The 18,567-nt window shown below is 38.3% G+C and overlaps 1 protein-coding gene across 6 annotated transcripts in view; it reads right to left on the reverse strand.

Annotated features, from left to right (window-relative positions):
- PTK7 (protein tyrosine kinase 7 (inactive)) overlaps positions 1-18,567 on the reverse strand; it is a 110,538-nt gene that overhangs the window by 26,321 nt on the left and 65,650 nt on the right. For all 6 annotated transcript variants that reach the window (XM_083373526.1, XM_083373530.1, XM_083373529.1 and 3 more), the window contains 2 exons: positions 3,483-3,776; positions 884-986 (listed from right to left, as the gene is read on the reverse strand). In XM_083373526.1, coding sequence (XP_083229652.1) covers positions 884-986; positions 3,483-3,776 — 397 coding nt within the window. The remainder of the gene's footprint in view (positions 1-883; positions 987-3,482; positions 3,777-18,567) is intronic.

Here is an 18,567-nt window from a genome sequence, read left to right on the forward strand (position 1 = left end):
TCATAAGTATTAGAACAAAACATTTAGAAAACATTGTGTTAAAGAATAACTTATGTATTCCCAACCTGTATCATCTTCACATTAACAAAGAGCATTCAGGCGTCAGCAGTGCTACTGCCTTCTTTTTCATGTTCAGGATTGTGCTAATCAACTCTTCTAAGTATGTAATTATTTAATTAAATTTATATGCAGCCCATTTCACTGTTGCAACAAGTGAGTAGTTTATAAAATGCTAACAAGATAAAAATATAAAAAAATAAAAATGATTAAAGATTAAAAACCAAGAAAATAGGTGACATGGGAATGTGGATCTTTAGCCTCCCATAGCATTGCTGCTAGGGCATCAGGCTAGTCAGCAGAGCCAGGTTTTAAGGCTCTTCCTGCAGACCAGGAGGATGGAGGCCGAGCTCACCTCCGACAGGAGACTATTTTGGGGGGAAGGGTACAGCAGAAAAGCATCTTCCTCTGGATCCTGCCAAAGTTATTTGGCAGACATAACCCAAAGTAGCCCTCTTCTGCTGGAGTGAACGAGAGGGGACAATCCCATTGGGCGAGTCTGTTCCTCAGATACCTGGATCCATGCCATAATGGGCTTTAAAGTGATAAACAACATCTTGAATTGGACCAGGAAGCAAACTGGCACCACTAGCAGTGGTGTTACATGTGCCCATCCGCGAGGCCTTCAAAACTGTTCATGCCGCAGTATTGTGTACCAGTTGTAGCTTCTGAATACTCTTCAAGTGTGTTGCAGGAGATATGGGAGGTAACCAGAGCATAAGCAACTCAAATTCATTTAATATTTTAATAGAAGAGACAAGTTACATTAAAGAATGGAGGGAAAGTTACTCAAAATAAGCATGAATTCTTCAAAATAGGGACTAACCGTGGGTGTCCATCGATATGACAATGCAACGTTACTGGAGAAGAACTTTGTATATCCTCCACTCTGACAGGATTCTTCAAGATAACTTTTCCTGTTTCAATCCCTTTTAAAAAATACAGTAAAAATTAGTCAATTTGAGACCACAGCCCTTTTGTATACTTTGGAACTCATCAGTCACCCTGGAAAAATTGTTTTCACCTTGGCATGACTGCACATGCCTGGCACTGAGAAAGCAAAATTAAGTGAATTATTTGTTTTGCTATAACTTGTACCGCTCTTGCTTACATACTTGTGAGTTTACTTGGAACCATAAAAAAGGTATTTATGTAACTATTAAAGATATCCTTACAGAGAAGGAAACAGATAAAATGTAATCCTTTCTGTTTACCATTTGCAAACAGAAAACCATCATGATAACAGAAAAGGAATTAACCATATACTATGTGATTAATATAGTGAGAAATGGATTGAGTTTTAGGATCTGTTCGCAATGCCTATATTTATAAATATATTCGGCAGTTGTCGTCATTCCTCTTTTGGGGCAATAATCACCTAAGTCCTAGAACATCCCCACAGCTGACTTTCTCCTGTTACAACATGAAACAGAAATAACAGGTGAAAGCTAACATATAATCAATGGGATGACAGTTCAAAAACACAGCTAACCATGAAATAGGTTGCCATATTCCTTACGATTCAAAAGAATTAAGAATTAAGGGGCTGGGAAGGAAAGAGTAAAGAAAGACTAAGGTTAACTATACCAGATAGAGGATTTACACCTGGGAGTACTAAACCCAACTGACAGCCAAGATGCAGAACTGACTCATTTGCTTATGTCTGGCTCTTTGAAAATCTCCCATGATTCTTTTTTAGCTTGGCTCACCCTAAACAAAGAATGGAATTAACAGTAGATGTAACAGTGATCTGACTCAAAGAGCTGACTCAGCCCAAGTTAGGTTCTTGGTTTTCAGGTCCTCTGCATTATTGAAAATAAAGCCGTACACCATTATCTTAGAATCTAAAAGATGCAACAGTATTTTAAATAGCTGCCTGTTATTGAGAAAGTTCTGCAGTGGGACATCATGACATTTATATATTTTATCTATGGCACACATTCCTTCAGTAACTAAAACCTGTCAGGCAGCATCCAGACACTGATTGAATTAAAAAAAATTTCAATCCTCCACAAGGTTACTTTAATATGCATCTTCTGAGCAAATTCTGGACCAGACCAAAATAGAGGATACATTATTTTATAACAGCTTTTACTGACTCGAGGAACAAGAACAGTTTCTCCAATTTTTCCTTCGCTAGCTGTAAGTTAAAAATGTTTTTGAATTTAATTCGTTAATATAACAATGAATATTATGTAAAAGCCTTAAGTAGATCTGTAATATACATGAAAGAACTCCAGCTCCAAACTAACTTAAGGCACGTATCTGAACATGTACCGTATCATATTATTCAAAATATTTTGTATGTTGGTTTGCAACTAGATACACAGTTATAATTGGCAGTGCACAATATTATTATTGTTTTTTAACTGGGCACTGGTTTAATTTCTTTTTAACTTTTGTATCGTTATTTATATATGCCCTTTGAACCGCCCTGAGTCCCTAGGGAGAAGGGCGGTATAGAAATCAAATAAAACTAAACTAAACTAAACAATAAAGAAAACACTTTTTGGCACAACCCACAGAAAAAAAGGATTCCAGGCCCAAAAATGGGAAGTCCTTTATTCTTACACAAATGTTACACTATTATTAGTCAACATTTGAACTAGTTTGAGAGAAAATGCAGTTTCAATGTTAGCAGAAGAAAACAGATCTGAGACAGTTTGGTGTGGCAGTTAAGGTACTGGTCTAAAAACCCAGAGACTGAGTTCTGAGGCATAAAAGCTGGCTGGCTGGCTAATGTTCGGCCAGTTACTTTCTCTCAGCCCAGCCCACCTCAGAGGGCTGATATTTGAGGAAAACTGAAGGAAGAAGGGTTATTATGTATGTTTGCCACCTTGAGTTACCTGAGTTACCTGTAAAGTAATAAAAGTGGAATAAAAATCTAACAAATAAAATAAATAATAAATACATTTCTTTGAGTGGTTCTGTCCATGAATATTTTATATATTTTCGTGCAATTTCTGCTTTTACTTTATGGGTTCCATCCTTTTGTTTCTTTGAATTATATATTAATTACAGTCATGCAAATGGTGCCATTAAATTAAGCCATATAATTTAGTAACATCTGACATGTATCAAACCTTATATTTGTACTTTACTACTAGAATTGTTTTCATTAACTGCATTAGCACTGAGTAGACATTGACTATGAAATGGTAAATAGACTATATTCTTAATGAACAATGCTCCTTTCAAGTTTTACCACAAAAAAATTTGAGCTGTCCACCCAAACCAATATTTTTCATATGCAGATACTAGAGAGTTATGATATTAACCAATGCTTCCTGATGCACGAGTGCATTTGCAGCAGAAGTCAAGTTGTCTTATTTAAAGAACACATTTGTGGTATATCTTCCCTTTTCTCTCCATTTTGACAGATGGACGGAACATCAGAATATGTTAGTAACAAAGATGATGCTCACATTTTATATTGAAAGATGCATTTGTTGTCCGAGCTTCTTCTCCAGTAACTACATTCCTGGCAACACATTGGAAGTTCCCGCCATCTTGCTGACGATCAATAGATGCAAACTGAAGGTTGCTCCCTTCCTTGAAACGCCGTTCAGTGTCCTGAATAGGTTCCCCATTCTGTAACCACTCAAATTCAATGTCTCTAGGGTCTTTCACTTCACAGCGCAAAATGGCACCACGACCATGCAAGGCATCCTGAGAATATGGCTCTTTAGTGAAGGATATCTTTGCTTGGGCCCCAACAGCTGAAATGAGCAAAAAAAATATTACCATCTAATTAACTAAATAACTAATTTAATACAAACCTTTGTTTGTTTATTTAGAAGCTGCTTGGTTTCAGAACAACTCTGGGAGGCGTATACTTAAAATAAAAACAAATGAAAAGAATCTATTATCTGGATAAAGCACATATCAGCCAATCAATCAAGGTTCTAAAAACACCCTACTACAAGGTCTGGGTGTACAGCCAGGTTCTTAAGGACTTCTGAAACTTTGTCAAAGTGGGAACACTATGGATATCTAGAGCGAAGGTATCACAACAGGCATAGAGTACATTTTTTAACTGAGAGAATCTGAAGCACACTAACTTAAATCTCACCTTACTGGACAGGCAGAAACTATGGAAGATAATAATAATAATAATAATAATAATAATAATAATAATAATAATAATAATAATAATAATAATAATAATAATAATAATAAAATAATTTTATTTGTATACCGCCCTTCTCCCGAAGGACTCAGGGCGGTGAACAGGGCAATACATGTTAAAAGACAAGAATACAAAAATTAAAAAAGATTAAACAAGATGCCCAAGAACTATAACAATAAGTTAAAATACATAAAAAGCAATAAAAACCCAAACCCATCACCCATCAGGCCAGGCCGGCTTGTTCGAACAGGTAAGTCTTTAGGTCGCGCCGGAAGGAGCGAAGGTCGGGCGCCATCCAGAGCTCAACCGGAAGATGGTTCCATAAATCCAGCGCGCCCACAGAGAACGCCCTCCCCCTAGGGGCCACCAGTCGACATTCTTTGACCGGTGGCACCCTGAGGAGGCCCTCTCTGTGGGAGCACACTGGGCAGAGGGAAGTTGATGCCGGCCGCAAGTGCTCCCTGAGGTATTCCGTACCCATGCCATGAAGGGCTTTGTAGGTCATTACCAGATAGATTATGTGACAAATAATCTGATCCTATACCAAGGGTAGGCAACGTTGGCTCTTTATGACTTGTGGACTTGAATACCCAGAATTCCTGAACCAGCCATGCTGTCTCAGGAATTCTGAGAGTTGAAGTCCACAAGTCATAAAAGAGCCAACGTTGCCTACCCCTGTCCTATACCATGGAGAAATTTATAGATGATAACCAGCATCTTACAATTATACGTGGAAGCTTACTGGCAACTACTGTGGCTCGCGGAGCAGTGTTATCAAGTGGCATGATGAGACATGTCCAACATTGCCTGCACTAGTATGTTCTGGGCCAGCAGTGGTTTCTGACAGATCTGCAAGGACAGATCCACATACAGCATTGTTAACAGTCCAACAATGAGGTGACTAGGGCATGTGTGATTGTCTGGAAGGCTTCTTGATCCAAGAATGACTACAACTAGAACTCCAAATGAAGATATACAAATGCCCTCTTGGCCATAGCTGCCACTGCTCTTCGAGTCTGAAGGATCTCCAGACTGGGAAGTACAACCCCATCAGAGGTATAAAAGGATTAGGGTTATAAAAGGGGTATAAAAACCCATAGCGATTCAGGCTTGGCAAGATTGAATCTAAGTCTGTTCCTTCCCATCCAGGCCCATACAGCTTTCCAGGGTACCGATGACATCAATTAGCCAGCCTGGGATTTAGAGGTACAACTGGGTATGATTTGCATATTGATAATACTGAATTACGAATCAGTGAACCACCCAACAGTTTCATGTAGATGTTAAACAAAAAGGGGAAGAATCTGGGTCCTTGGCCCCTCACTGATTAGCACTGTCTATTGAGAAAGGAGAACACAGTACTCACCTCACACCCAGCAATCAACTCCCAAACATGACAACAATCTAGAAGGATACTACAGGGATAATGTTCTGCAGTACAGGGTATGTACATTAATTTCCTAGGAGATGTACAGTATATTGGTATAACATGACACTCATACATTCCATTCAAAGTTATATATTTAAAATGGAACAATTTGTTACACAAAGAAGAGTTTTATTTTAACAATAAAACAATATACAATAAGTAAAATGCTTATGGTCTCCAGGGCACCAATATTAACAAATGCCATACTCAGTAGGAGGCTCCTTTACACAGCTAGGGTTATAAGGCTAAGGCATCCGAGCTGGGTTGGATCATTTTCTTATGCTTGGTAGATTAAACATTTACACATTACTATCTCCATTACTCACATCTGACATATACAAAGAGACTTCAAGGGCTTATTCAGATAAACCTACACAGCAAAAGACAATTGCATTTCCTCTCTTTTGCAAGAAGTTTGCAAAAGGAAAGAAGAGACAGAGTTGCTTTTACTCAACAGCAGAGTATTCCAGAAAAAAGTAAAAGAAATCTGATATCCTAAATTAGTTGGAATCTAATGTAGATTGACAAATGTATACTTCTAATTTTAATTTAGTATTTACCTCCATGGACATATACATATATGGATACACACACACATACACAATGCTTACAAATAAATCAAATGTGTTTATGTTCCATTACATATACAAACTGAACGCTTAGCGGGATGCTCATCTGGAAAATGCAAGTTTGAAACTGTCTGATGTGATCAAATAGTATGTATTCATTATAGTGCTATTTATTTTACAAAAAACTTATTTTAGAACTTCACTGTGTACAAGACAGGAAAAATTTTGTGTTTGGGGAGAAATTTTGGCCAAGTATCATTGCACATGTCAATACCAAAATCAGAATGCAAAACAAATGAGATTTAAAATTTAGAAATTAGGGGGATACATTTGTTGCACTCTGAAACACTTACATAGGCTTCAATCATTTAAAGATGTCTAAGAAAAAGAACAACAATCATTGAAAAATCTGGAAACCAGAAGAATGGCAACTCTGGCTTGTATTTTGCTTGCTGAAAAATTTAGAGAGCCCTCTTGTTTGTATGATGCAGCAGAAGAATGATTCTAACTCTAGGGCTAACAGAAATAAAGTTTTCCAAAGGTAAAACAAGGTAGTAAATAAACACAGCAAGGAAGTTGTATAATCACAGGACTCTAAACTCAGTGATCATAATCCTTGCTTACAGACTGCCTTGTTTAGTGACCATTGTACAAATGCTGAAAAATAAAAAATAGCTGCCCTCTGATGCACCGTTTCACCCAGTTGAAGGTGATGAAAATTTAGTAGTAAATAAATGCCCTCATTTTCAACTTTCACAGCATCCCTCAGTCATGTAATTGCAGTTATAATCAGCACACATTTTCCAGTACCTGACCTGTTTTTTTTTCCTTTGCTGAGCACAGAAAGTGGAGAAGGGATTAAAAGAGAGTAAATAGGCACACAATATGGAATACACATTAAAAGTAATGCAGTGGTGCTTGCAGCCAAGTGCACTATGCAAATTCCCCACTGTATGCCTGCTTACTCTCTTGTAATCCCTTCCTCTCCAATCTCTCCAGGGCAGGGGTGTCAAACTGCCGGCCTGTGGGTCAGATGCATCAAGCTGAAATCACGCCCACCTCATTGCCGGCAATGGAAAAAAAGTTGCGATACGTCACACCATGACACGTCACATGATGTTGCAAGTTTGACACTCCTGCTCTAGGGAAAGGGGACAGAAATGTCCTGACCCAAGGCCTGATGGAAGAACCACATTTTCAACAGCTCACAGAAGGCCAGCTTTCTTACCTTATAAACAAAAACCAAAGTTTCCATTCTTATGCAATACAGATTCCCTCCTGATCTGAAAAGTGGATAATTATCCATGTTTAAACTATCAAGTAACTCAGCAATAAACTACTGTCAATCATGTCAGTGAATGAAATAAAATTTATTAATTCCATTAGCACTCCCCTGGCATCAACAAAATAGATTCAGGTGTGTTTCCACTTGTATCAATGAGTGGTGACCTTAGCTAGAAGAGAGACAGTAAAAAGATCAATGACAACGAATGGCAGGAAGCAGCAGCTGCATAACTTGCATCTCAATAAGCATCCTAGGTGCCATTTCTTGGTCAGGCTACAGATAAAGAGATCAACAGGATCATGAAACTCCATGCTTACTCATTTCTATGTGTAAATTGTTTCAGGTGCATCTAGCTAGAATGGACAAGGGCAGGGGTAGGCAACCTCAGCTCTTTTATGACTCATGGACTTCAACTCCCAGAATTCCTGAGTCAGCTGACTCAGGAATTCTGGGAATTGAAGTCCATGAGTCATAAAAGAGCCGAGGTTGCCTACCCCTGGACTAGGGGAATTCACTACTAATACTCATGAGCCAGGATCTACAAATAATTGAACTTTTTATACTCCTCAGATTACACACTGGCTATAGAAAGGGAAACAAAGGGCAATTCAACAGTTGTGGCTCTTCATCTAATTTAGTCCCCAGGAGTGAGCGCTCATGTGGAACAGGGTCAAAGCAGCTTGGAATCTGAAGATCAGTCAGATAGGAGACAGATGCTAAGAGGCATGTGTGTAAATCATTCGGTTTTTAAAGACAAAAATATAACGTCTAGGATTCATGCTCTACTGCTAAAGTTCCATGGCTTGTTACAGCAAATGGTTCTGTTTGTTGTTAGCAAGCTCATCTGTGAATACTAAAGGATCTGTAATTCTAAACACAGAAAAGAGGGGAAGTGTGTGAAAGCAATTTAAAGTATTCAGTCAGAGCCACAAATGCTGAGTATGCAGATCTTCATAACAGCTGGTGAAGATCAGCAATTAACTCTTTTCCTCCTCTCCATTTTAATTCTAGAAACTGCCAAGCAATCAGTCTTGTAACTTGCAGCTGTCTGATTTCTTTGTTTCAGAAATGGATATATACATTTAATGTCTATGAGCCTCTTTCTCCCCAAGACATAGATAAATCAGTGTATGAATCAGATGATAACCATAGCATTTTCAAATAGGGCCTCTCCTATATCAAATCTGCACTCCAATCCAGATCAGCACATTTCGTGTTCTCATAAAGTGGACTACGGTACTTTGAGAAACCGAGCCACATTTTCTTCTGGTTCAGGTGTGATAGAACTCAAAAATGGCAAAACCTCTCACAATTTGGGATCCTGGGCCATTTGCCCCACTCTGCCTACTGCCATTTAAATGCAAACTTCTTTTCTTTGGGCTCCAGCAAAGCATTGCCCTCCTTACTTCATAGAAAAACTCTTCACTAATGCCTGCACCTGGTTGCAAAACTAAGATGTCATGCCATTATTGCAGTTTTAAAGAAGGCGGCAGATAAAGGAAGAGAACTGTCTTTTGAGAGTCAGCATGGAGATTTTTACAATCTCCTATTCACTGGCTAAAGGAAACACTTGCTGGTTCAATATTTATTAATGGGATTTACGGAGTTTATAGGCTGCCTCAAACTATCATGACTTTGGGTAGCTGCAATATTCATTGCCAGCTCCTAGCATTTTAGTATCAGTAAGGCTGAATGTCTATAGAGATTCTCAATCATCCAGGTCATGGTTATCTCAAAGGTGCTTTCTCCAAAAGGCAACTGAACTTTCTTGGTGTTTTCTTTGAAAACGTTTTGCTTCTCATCCAAGAAGCTTCTTCAGTTCTAAAGAAGTAAACTGAAGAAGTTTCTTGGGTGAGAAGCAGGAAGTTTTTTTTAAAAAACAGTCTAGTTGCCTTTTGGAAAAAGCACCTTTGGAACAGTAGGGCTGAAGATAATTGCATAGCTGATTTAAAACTATTTTGGAGAATGAAAGTATTGCTGTGTGTTACAGCATAAATGTATGAGTACTGTTCATAATTAGGTATTTTGGTGAAAAGGGAGGGATGGAGAAAGAGGAGAGAGAGAGAGAGAGAGAGAGAGAGAGAGAGAGAGAGAGAGAGAGAGAGAGAGAGAGAGAGAGAGAGAGAGAGAGAGAGAGAGAGAGAGAGAAGAAGGTGTTATTTTTGCCCTGGCCAGCTTACAGCCTTCAAATATATAGTGGTATCTTGGTACTCATCATTAATTCATTAGTTTCAGGACCAAAAATGATGAGTACCAAACATTTTTCCCCATAAGGAATAATGTAGTGAGTCACAAGGTAGCTGACATTGACAAGTTCTATCTTGTGTGTTGAGTATCAAACAAACAATGAGTACCGGAACAAAATTTTCATGTCAAAATGCACTGAGTACCAAATTCGATGAGTTTCAAAGCACTTATGTACTAAGGTACCACTCACTGTATTGAATAACTGACAACCCTATTATAGACTTTATGGTGAAATAAACACAATGTATATCATAATATATAATGTATTTAAAGCACCTTTCACAAACTCAAATTCACAGACTGTCATTCAATGTTTCTTATGTTTAATTTTTCCCAACCTATAGACATATCTTATTTTCTTATAGTGGTTGCAAAAGAATGCCAGAGGCACTTTCCATCATCAACTGTTCTTCCCCCATAGTAATGGCTTACAATGATGCCCTGTTTATCCATCAATTCATTGCAGCTGCTGCCTGAACAACAAAGGATGTTTAAGCATCTCAAGGCTAAGCAGCAAAGGGAAACACATGTTCCTATATTAAGATACACATGTGAAATCAGCAATGCAGCATATCAATTTCCATACTAATTTTAATGTAGCAAATGTTTGCCATCTAATTTAATAAAGAATTAAAAATAATGGGGGACAACTAGCCAATGGCACTGCAATAAATGTTGCTTTGCACATCAAGATGTACAAACGTTATTTCAGCCAAGAAACTGTATTTCCTCCAAGTTGTATCTTTTCAGCTCCTTTTAATGAATGTATTATTTCTTAAGAGGAAGCCCAAATTTTGAAATAAATATTCTTTTGCTAGATTTTCCAAACCACATGCCATTAACATGTGATTTAAATTTTAAAACACTGTGATCAGTTTTTGCATTCAAAGAAAAATATCAAGGAAGTCTTACATACATATTCAATCTCAAAAATGGAAATAAAACATGCATTTTAATTAAATTCAAATGGAAAATCATTAACTAGATTTAAAAATATAAAGTTCAAAACTATGAAATTCGAAAGAAAAACAAGTTCTCGTATGTCTTTCTCTGGCCAGTAGAACATCATGGAATCATATATTTAACTTAATCTTATAAGAAACAGCAGTGATTAGATCAAAGGATATATTTCTTACTATAGGAGTACTGTACCAAAATTATGTCCAGAGAACATCAGAATCCCTCAACAGTTTCTTGGAAATTTCTTAACAAGAAGTTCAGAGGTAATTGAGCAGTTTCCAAGACTGCAGAAAAAATGCTGGGATACTTTCAACTTCAAACAAGAGCAAAACTCTACAGTTCTGAACTTTATCTTCATAATCTGATTTTTATGCAAGAACATATCCTTGCCAGATTTGGTAATATGAGAAGAGTTTCCTTTAAGGTGGAAAATCACTAATTTATATTAAAAAAATTTCAATCTCATGATATTTTGGAAGAAAACAAACTAGATCAGGGGTGTCAAACTCGCAATGTCATGTGACACGTCTCGACTTATCACAGATTTTTTTTCCATTGCCAGCAATGGGGTGGGCGTGGTTTCACCATGATGCATCCAGCCTGCGGGCCAGCGGTTTGACACCCCTGAGCTAGATGGTCATGAAACATACTATACTGTAACCAATCCCAGATATTTTTTCCTTATTTCTAGGTTGGGTCTCTCTTTAACAAGCTTCCATCCATTTCTTCTTGTCTGCCTTCTGGTGCCTTCTGTGACAAACATTCAAGCACTAGAAGACAGCTACCATTTATCAGTTATCATAACTCAATTATGAATTGCAGAAAATGCTAAACGAAGACCCTAATACACCCTGAAACACTTTTTACCTTTAAATTCCAAGTACTGCATATCCTTAGTATGTACCGAGGTACTAGATTTTAACAATCAGAAAAATAATAATAATAATAATAATAATAATAATAATAATAATAATAATAATAATAATAATAATAGGAAGTAGTAGTAGTAGTAGTAGTAGTAGTAGTAGTAGTCATCTAGTCCAACCTCCTGCTCAGGCTGGAAACCCTAAACCATTTCAGACAAATGGCTGTCCAGTCTCTTCGTAAAAACTTCCAGTGTTGGAGCATTCAACACTTCTGGAGGCAGGTTGTTCCACTGGTTAATTGTTCTGTCAGGAAGTTTCTCCTTAGTTCTAGGTTACTTCTCTCCTTGACTAGTTTCCATCCGTTGCTTCTTGTCCTGCTTTCAGGTGCTTTGGAGAATAGCTTGACTCCCTCTTCTTTGTGGCAGCCCCTGAGATATTGGAATACTGCTATCATGTCACCCCTCGTCCTTCTATTCGTTTAACTACACATAACCCAATTCCAGCAACTGTTCCTTATATGTTTTAGCATCCAGTCCCCTAATCATCTTTGTTGCTCTTCTCTGTACTCTTTCTAGTCTCAACATCTTTTTTACATCGTGGTGACCAAAAGTGGATGCAGTATTCCAGGTGCGGCCTTTCCAAGGCATTGTAAAGTGGTATTAGTACTTCACGTGATCTTGATTCTATCCCTCTGTTAATGCAGCCTAGCACTGTGTTGGCTTTTTTGGCAGATGCAGCACACTGCTGGCTCATATTTAAGTGATTGTCCACTAGGACTCCAAAATCCCTCTCACAGTTACTACTATTGAGCACACAGAGAAGGCCTCCTCAAGGTACCGTCGGCTAGACAATGTCGGCTGGCGAACCCCAGGGGAAGGGCCTTCTCTGTGGGAGCGCCAGTCCTATGGAATCAGCTCCCCCCTGAGCTTCGGATGACCCAAGATCTCCGGTCCTTTCGCCGCGGCCTCAAAACACTCCTTTTCCACCTGGCTGACCTGGACTGACAGGCATTTTAATTATGTTTACAATTTTAATTTATTTTTAATTTTTAATTTTAATTTATTGCACAGATGTCTTTAATTTTAATTTTAATTTTATCTTAATTTCTGTTATATGTTATTGTTGTTAGCCGCCCTGAGTCCTTCGGGAGATAGGGCGGGATATAAGTCCCATTAATAAATAAATAAATAAATAAATACTATACCTGTGCATTTGATTTTTCCTGCGTAAATGCAGAACCTTACTTTTTTCACCATTGAATTTCATTTTGATAGATAGCGCCTAGTGTTCAGGTCTGTCCAGATCCTCCTGTATCTTAAGCCTATCTTCTGGAGTATTGGCTATTCCTGCCAGCTTGGCGTCATCTGCAAATTTGATGAGTTCCCATCTATCCCCTCATCCAAATTGTTGAAGATGTTGAAGAGCACTGGGCCCAGAACAGAGCCCTGGGGCACCCCACTACACACTTCCTTCCATGTAGATGCAGTTCCATTGAGGACCACATGCTGAGTACGGCCTGTCAGCCAGCTACGAATCCATCTGGTGGTGATGCTATCTAACCCACATTTTTCTATTTTATCAAGTAGTACGTTGTGATCTACTTTGTCAAATGCCTTACTGAAGTCCAAGTAAATTATATCTACAGCATTCCTCTGGTCCACTAATTTTGTCACTTGGTCAAAGAATGCAATAAGATTTGTCTGGCATGATCTGTTTTTGACAAACCCATGTTGACTTTTAGTGATAACTTTGTTTGCATCAAGGTGTTTGCTGATTTGTTGTTTGATTATCTTTTCCAGAATCTTCCCAGGTATTGAGGTCAGGCTGATAGGTCTGTAGTTTCCTGGATCTGTTTTTTCCCCTTTTTTGAAGATGGGAACTACATCAGCTCTCTTCCAGTCCTCTGGTAGTTCCCCAGTGCTCCAGGATCTTTGAAAAATATAGTTCAGTGGTTCTGAGATCACATCTGCCAGTTCCTTGAGGACCTTGGGGTATAATCCATCTGGTCCTGGTGATTTGAACTCGTCTAGGCTGGACAGGTGCTCACTTACCATTTTCTTGCCTATCTTAACTTGCGTTTCTATTCTGTTTTTTATGGCACTGTTTTTGGTAGATTGTACTGTTTTTTCCCTTTGTGTAAAGACATATGCAAAAAATGAGTTAAATCGTTAAATAGGAACTTCCTAAAATAGCTAAGAGAGGAAGCAGACAAATCCAGTGTCCTGAACCTGGACCATGACATATATAGCCACCCATCTCACAAATCAAGTGACTGGGTGGCATACAACAAAGCTAATAATTAATAAATAGCAATTATTACAATCAAAATAATCATTAAAACTATAAAAATACAGCTAAGAAAGAAATAATGGGCAAAGGAACGCTTATAATAACAGAGCCGCCTCACTAGTTCAGGAGTCCCCTGGGGTCCCCAGGCTTGTTGGTATAATCAGATCTTGAGGGATCTTTGGAAGGTCAAAAGCAATAGTGCCAGCCAATTTGGAGAAAAACCCTTCCGAAGTGTCATGAGAACGAACACGTTCATTAATATTACCAGCCTAGGAAGGTTACCATACTATTTTGAATGATTGGTACGTTCAGATAGCAAGTTTTGTTGGCTGCATTTAGAAATGTATGTTGGCCATCAGAATAAACAGAAAACATGAAGAAGATATCCCATTTGAAGAAAGCAATGCCTGAAAGCACCCAGTTATTGGATGGGAAACAGTGGCAGCAAAATTCCACAAACTTGCACATTATTCTCCACTAAATTTGAGTACCGTATTTATTGTTACGGTACTTTTAGGTAAATAATTCTTTATGTATTTCAAATAGTTAAAGTGGGCTTGGCTTAACAAGCTGTGAATACGTCTATGAAGATTCTCAGTCATCCAGGTCATGATTGTCCCAAAGATGCTTTTTCAAAAGGCAACTGGACTTTGTTTTTCCTTGAAGACATTTTGCTTTTTATTCAAGAAGCTTTTTCAGTTCTGAAGAAAATTGAAGTTCTATAGAGAACTGAAGAAGCTTCTTGGATGAGGAGCAAAACATCTTTAAGGAAAAACAAAGTCTAGTTGCCTCTTGGAAAAGCAGCTTTGGGACAAGCTATGAATATATACATTCCTATTCAGACCATTCCAAATAGAACATTGTAGAGTCTCTTTTTTATTTTGCTCCCTCCCAGATTAATACAGCTTCCTTCAGAACAGATCAAGCATAGTCTGGTTTTCTTGTATTCTGCCACCTTTGTCAAGTTACTCTCACTGATGTCTGTTCTGTCCTCCAAAATTTGCAGCCTTTTCCACCAGCTGCCCAACAGTTCTCTCTGGAAGGTCCTTAGAAAATATTACCGGTACTTCACAGAAAGAATAGTGAAGCTTGGAACCAAACTTCCAGCAGAAGTAGTGGGTCAGTCATCAGTAACTGAGTTTAAGCATGTTTGGGATAAACATGCCCATCATCCCAAAAAAAAATTAAATGAAACATTAAATTAAATTAAAGAAGACTCAGAGGCCAGATTCAATGGACCACTAGGTCTTTTTCTAATGTTCTGCTTCATCCTGCTGCTGGACATAGCGTGTCTAGTCCACAGCATACAAAAACAACTCCAGGATTGTTCAACAATCTAATATCTATTGCTTAACATTTCTGACTTTTATAAATGTTCAGTTATAAGGCGGGCATGCCTGCATCCAGGTGTTTTACTCAGGCATAAAGTTTCTAGCTATCTATGTGGCACTGAAACTGATTTTGGCACACATACAAAACCCCTTTTAGCCTTGAGATGATTATTACGTTATTATATATCCATCAGGGAAATTCACCTAGCCATACCAAACTATCTTCATGAACCTAATTTTTCAATACACCAGAATTTCTCATCTTACATACTTTCTAAATGACAGCATAAATTTCTCCCTAATATAAAACCAACAATTTTAATCAAAATTAGGATTTGTCTCTGAATTATGGAAGAGCTCCTTTTATTCAGAGAAAAACAAGATGCTAGAACATCAGGGATGCTGCAGCCATTTGTTTTTCTTTGGAAAAAGGAACCTCTAGACAATACCTCTTTTATTTCTCATTCACTGTTTCCTCTTTCCTCCTCATTTTCATCCAGCATTGTTCTTCTCTTTCCTTCCCCTTCACTTACCTCATCTTATGCTTTTTTGCCTTGGCTTGCTCTTTTTTGCTAGAAGCAAGGGAAATATATATCTAATTGACAAAAAAAACCCATTTGTATCTGAGAGAATAATTGTAACATGCAGATGAGGGAGTTACAATTTTCATAAATTGGACATATTATTTTACAAGTGATTAATTATCTGGAATGGAATGGAATGGAATGGAATGGAATGGAATGGAATAGAATAGAATAGAATAGAATAGAATAGAATAGAATAGAATAGAATAGAATAGAATAGAATAGAATAGAATAGAATATGGAAGGAACCTTGGAGATCTTCTAGTCCAGCCCCCTGCTCAAGCAGGAGAACCTATACCATTTCAGATAAGTGACTGTCTAGTCCAGGGGTAGACAACCTTGGCTCTTTTATGACTCGTGGACTTCAACTCCCAGACTTTCTGAGTCAGCTGGCTCAGGAATTCTGGGAGTTGAAGTCCACGAGTCATAAAAGAGCCAAGGTAGCCTACCCCGGGTATGGTCTCTTCTTGAAAATCTCCAGTGATGGAGCACCCACGATTTCTGAAGGCTGATTTCTGCTCCATTGGTTAATTGTCCTCATTGTTAGGAAGTTTCTCCTTAATTCCAGGTTACTTCTCTCTTTGGTCAGTTTCCAACCATTGTTTCCTAACCCTCTGGAGCTTTAGAGAATAACGTGACCCCCTCTTCTTTGTGGTAGCCCCTCAAGTATTGGAATGCAGCTAGCATGTCACCCCTATTTCTTCTTTTCTTTAGATTAGCCAATCCCAAGTCTGTTTTGTAGTATGTTGGCCAAAATTGGTTGCAGTATTCCAGGTGCAATCTTACTAGGGTTTTATAAAGCAGTACTAATGCTTCGCATCTAACTGGAGGCCATCCAGACTTTTGGACTACAGTGTTCCAAAATGCCAGGCAACCACAGAAAAAAAGTCTACTTTTGGGCATACATCACTTTTATATCCAAAGGAGAGGGACTTGAAGCATTCCTTCCCTGCAAAGAAGGCAGATTCCATTTGGAAGATGCCACAAGTAATATAGACCCCAAACTTATATGACTTCACAAATCAAAACCAACATTCGGAATTCTATTCAGAAACACTGGGAACCAACACTGCACCCACAATACAGTGTTACTTTGGTATTTCTATCACTTAGCAACATGCAGGCTATCATGTCCTACACTAACTGAAGTTTTCAGATAATTTTTTAAGGTAGTTACAAGTATAGTGAATATAGTAAACTATACAAGAACCAATAATCCAATTTGAAGATAATTAAAGCATATGTGTTACCAGGACCTCTCAATCAAAAAGGATTGCATCAGCCAAAGCTGAAAAAGGCTTCCTGGATGTGACTAGCTGCTACTCAGCTAGAAATTGTAAATCCAAGCAAACTATTAAAGACAGGCCTACATCAGGGGAATGTGATTCTGTCCAGAGCCAGTGTTACCCCCAAAATAGTTTCTGGACAAATAACCACTTTGCCTTGCTAGGATTCAAATTCAATTTGTTTCATGCATCAGTCTCTCTTAATCCCTGAATCTTAGATCAGTCTTACCAAAACTTCTATTCTCTAGCTATATTGTAATAAGAATTCCTCATCAGGTCCAACAGTCTTAAGTCCTTGTTGATGGGGGCTGGGTGAACAGTGATTATATTTCAATACATGACAAGAGCATCAGGCTGTCCTTCAATGTAGACCAAGTCACCACAAGAAATACCCAATCTCTAAAATAGTCTATATAGGTTAGTGTGGCAGAATTGTGAAAGACTGAAGCATTTCCTTTCCTCCTCCATTTGGTTTATTAAACGTATTATATTAAAGAGAGTCAAGGTGAGAGAAATTTGGGCTTCTTTCTCATGCCTTTCTAGTTCATTCCAGGCTAAGATCATATTTTCCTAAAAGCTGTGGCATATTTTCTTCAAGGCCACCTCTATGCTTTTCTGGAGGAAGATGCCTCAATCTGAAAATAAGGTTCTTTCAAATTCCTTAAAATCACTGTGGGAAGAATCCAGAGAAAGAAATATTTTGGGAAATATTAAAAAGGCAGAATATATATTTCTCCAAAGGAATAATGGAGAAGACCTTTAAAAAGGCAGAAACTTCTTCCTCCCCCCCCCAGTCAGAAAACTCAGAAGAAACCAGCTTTTAGAAATGCAAATGTAATAATCCATTCAGGAAGATAGGGGTCAGAAACCTAGAAGCTATGAGATTAGGAAGACAAAGAACTCTAAAATCTACATACCCCACCAAAATTCTAAAAGACATGACCTTTGGGGACTTAATAGGATTAACCCACCAATACCAAAAGGGCACACTCAGACTTAGGTCAAAGTACATGACACAGGAAATGCAAAGCCTCAAACAGGAACAAGAAACAACCAGCAACATGTGGTCAGCTTTCAGAGTCATGCTTCTGTATGGCTTTGTTCTTCAATAAACTACAAATGTCTTTCTAAAGCAGTTTCCATTTTGTTTATTCCCAGTTTGGACTAGACCACAGGTCTTCAACCCGCGGCTCTGGAGCAGCATGCGGCTCTTTCAGCCATCTCCTGCGGCTCCCAGTCCTCTGTCATGTGCAGTCCAAAAAAAAAAAAAAGTAGGACTAAAAAAGTTCAAACAATGAATTCAAATATGCAGGGTAGGTGCATATCTCGCGTTGGCTCCATTCTTCAGTCAAACCCTGTTCTGCGCATGCGCGCATGTACGCACATGTGCACACATTTTTTGCGGCTCCCATTTTTTCCTTTTGTGAGGGAACCGATTCTGAGTGGCTCTTTCACTGTTTCAGGTTGCTGACCCCTGGACTAGACCCTGATGAAGATTTTTCTTTTTACATCACTGTTAAAGGAGTTTCTCAGTT

Source organism: Vipera ursinii (genome assembly GCF_947247035.1).
Source record: "Vipera ursinii genome assembly, chromosome: 1".
In the NCBI taxonomy this organism is placed as follows: Eukaryota; Metazoa; Chordata; class Lepidosauria; order Squamata; family Viperidae; genus Vipera; species Vipera ursinii.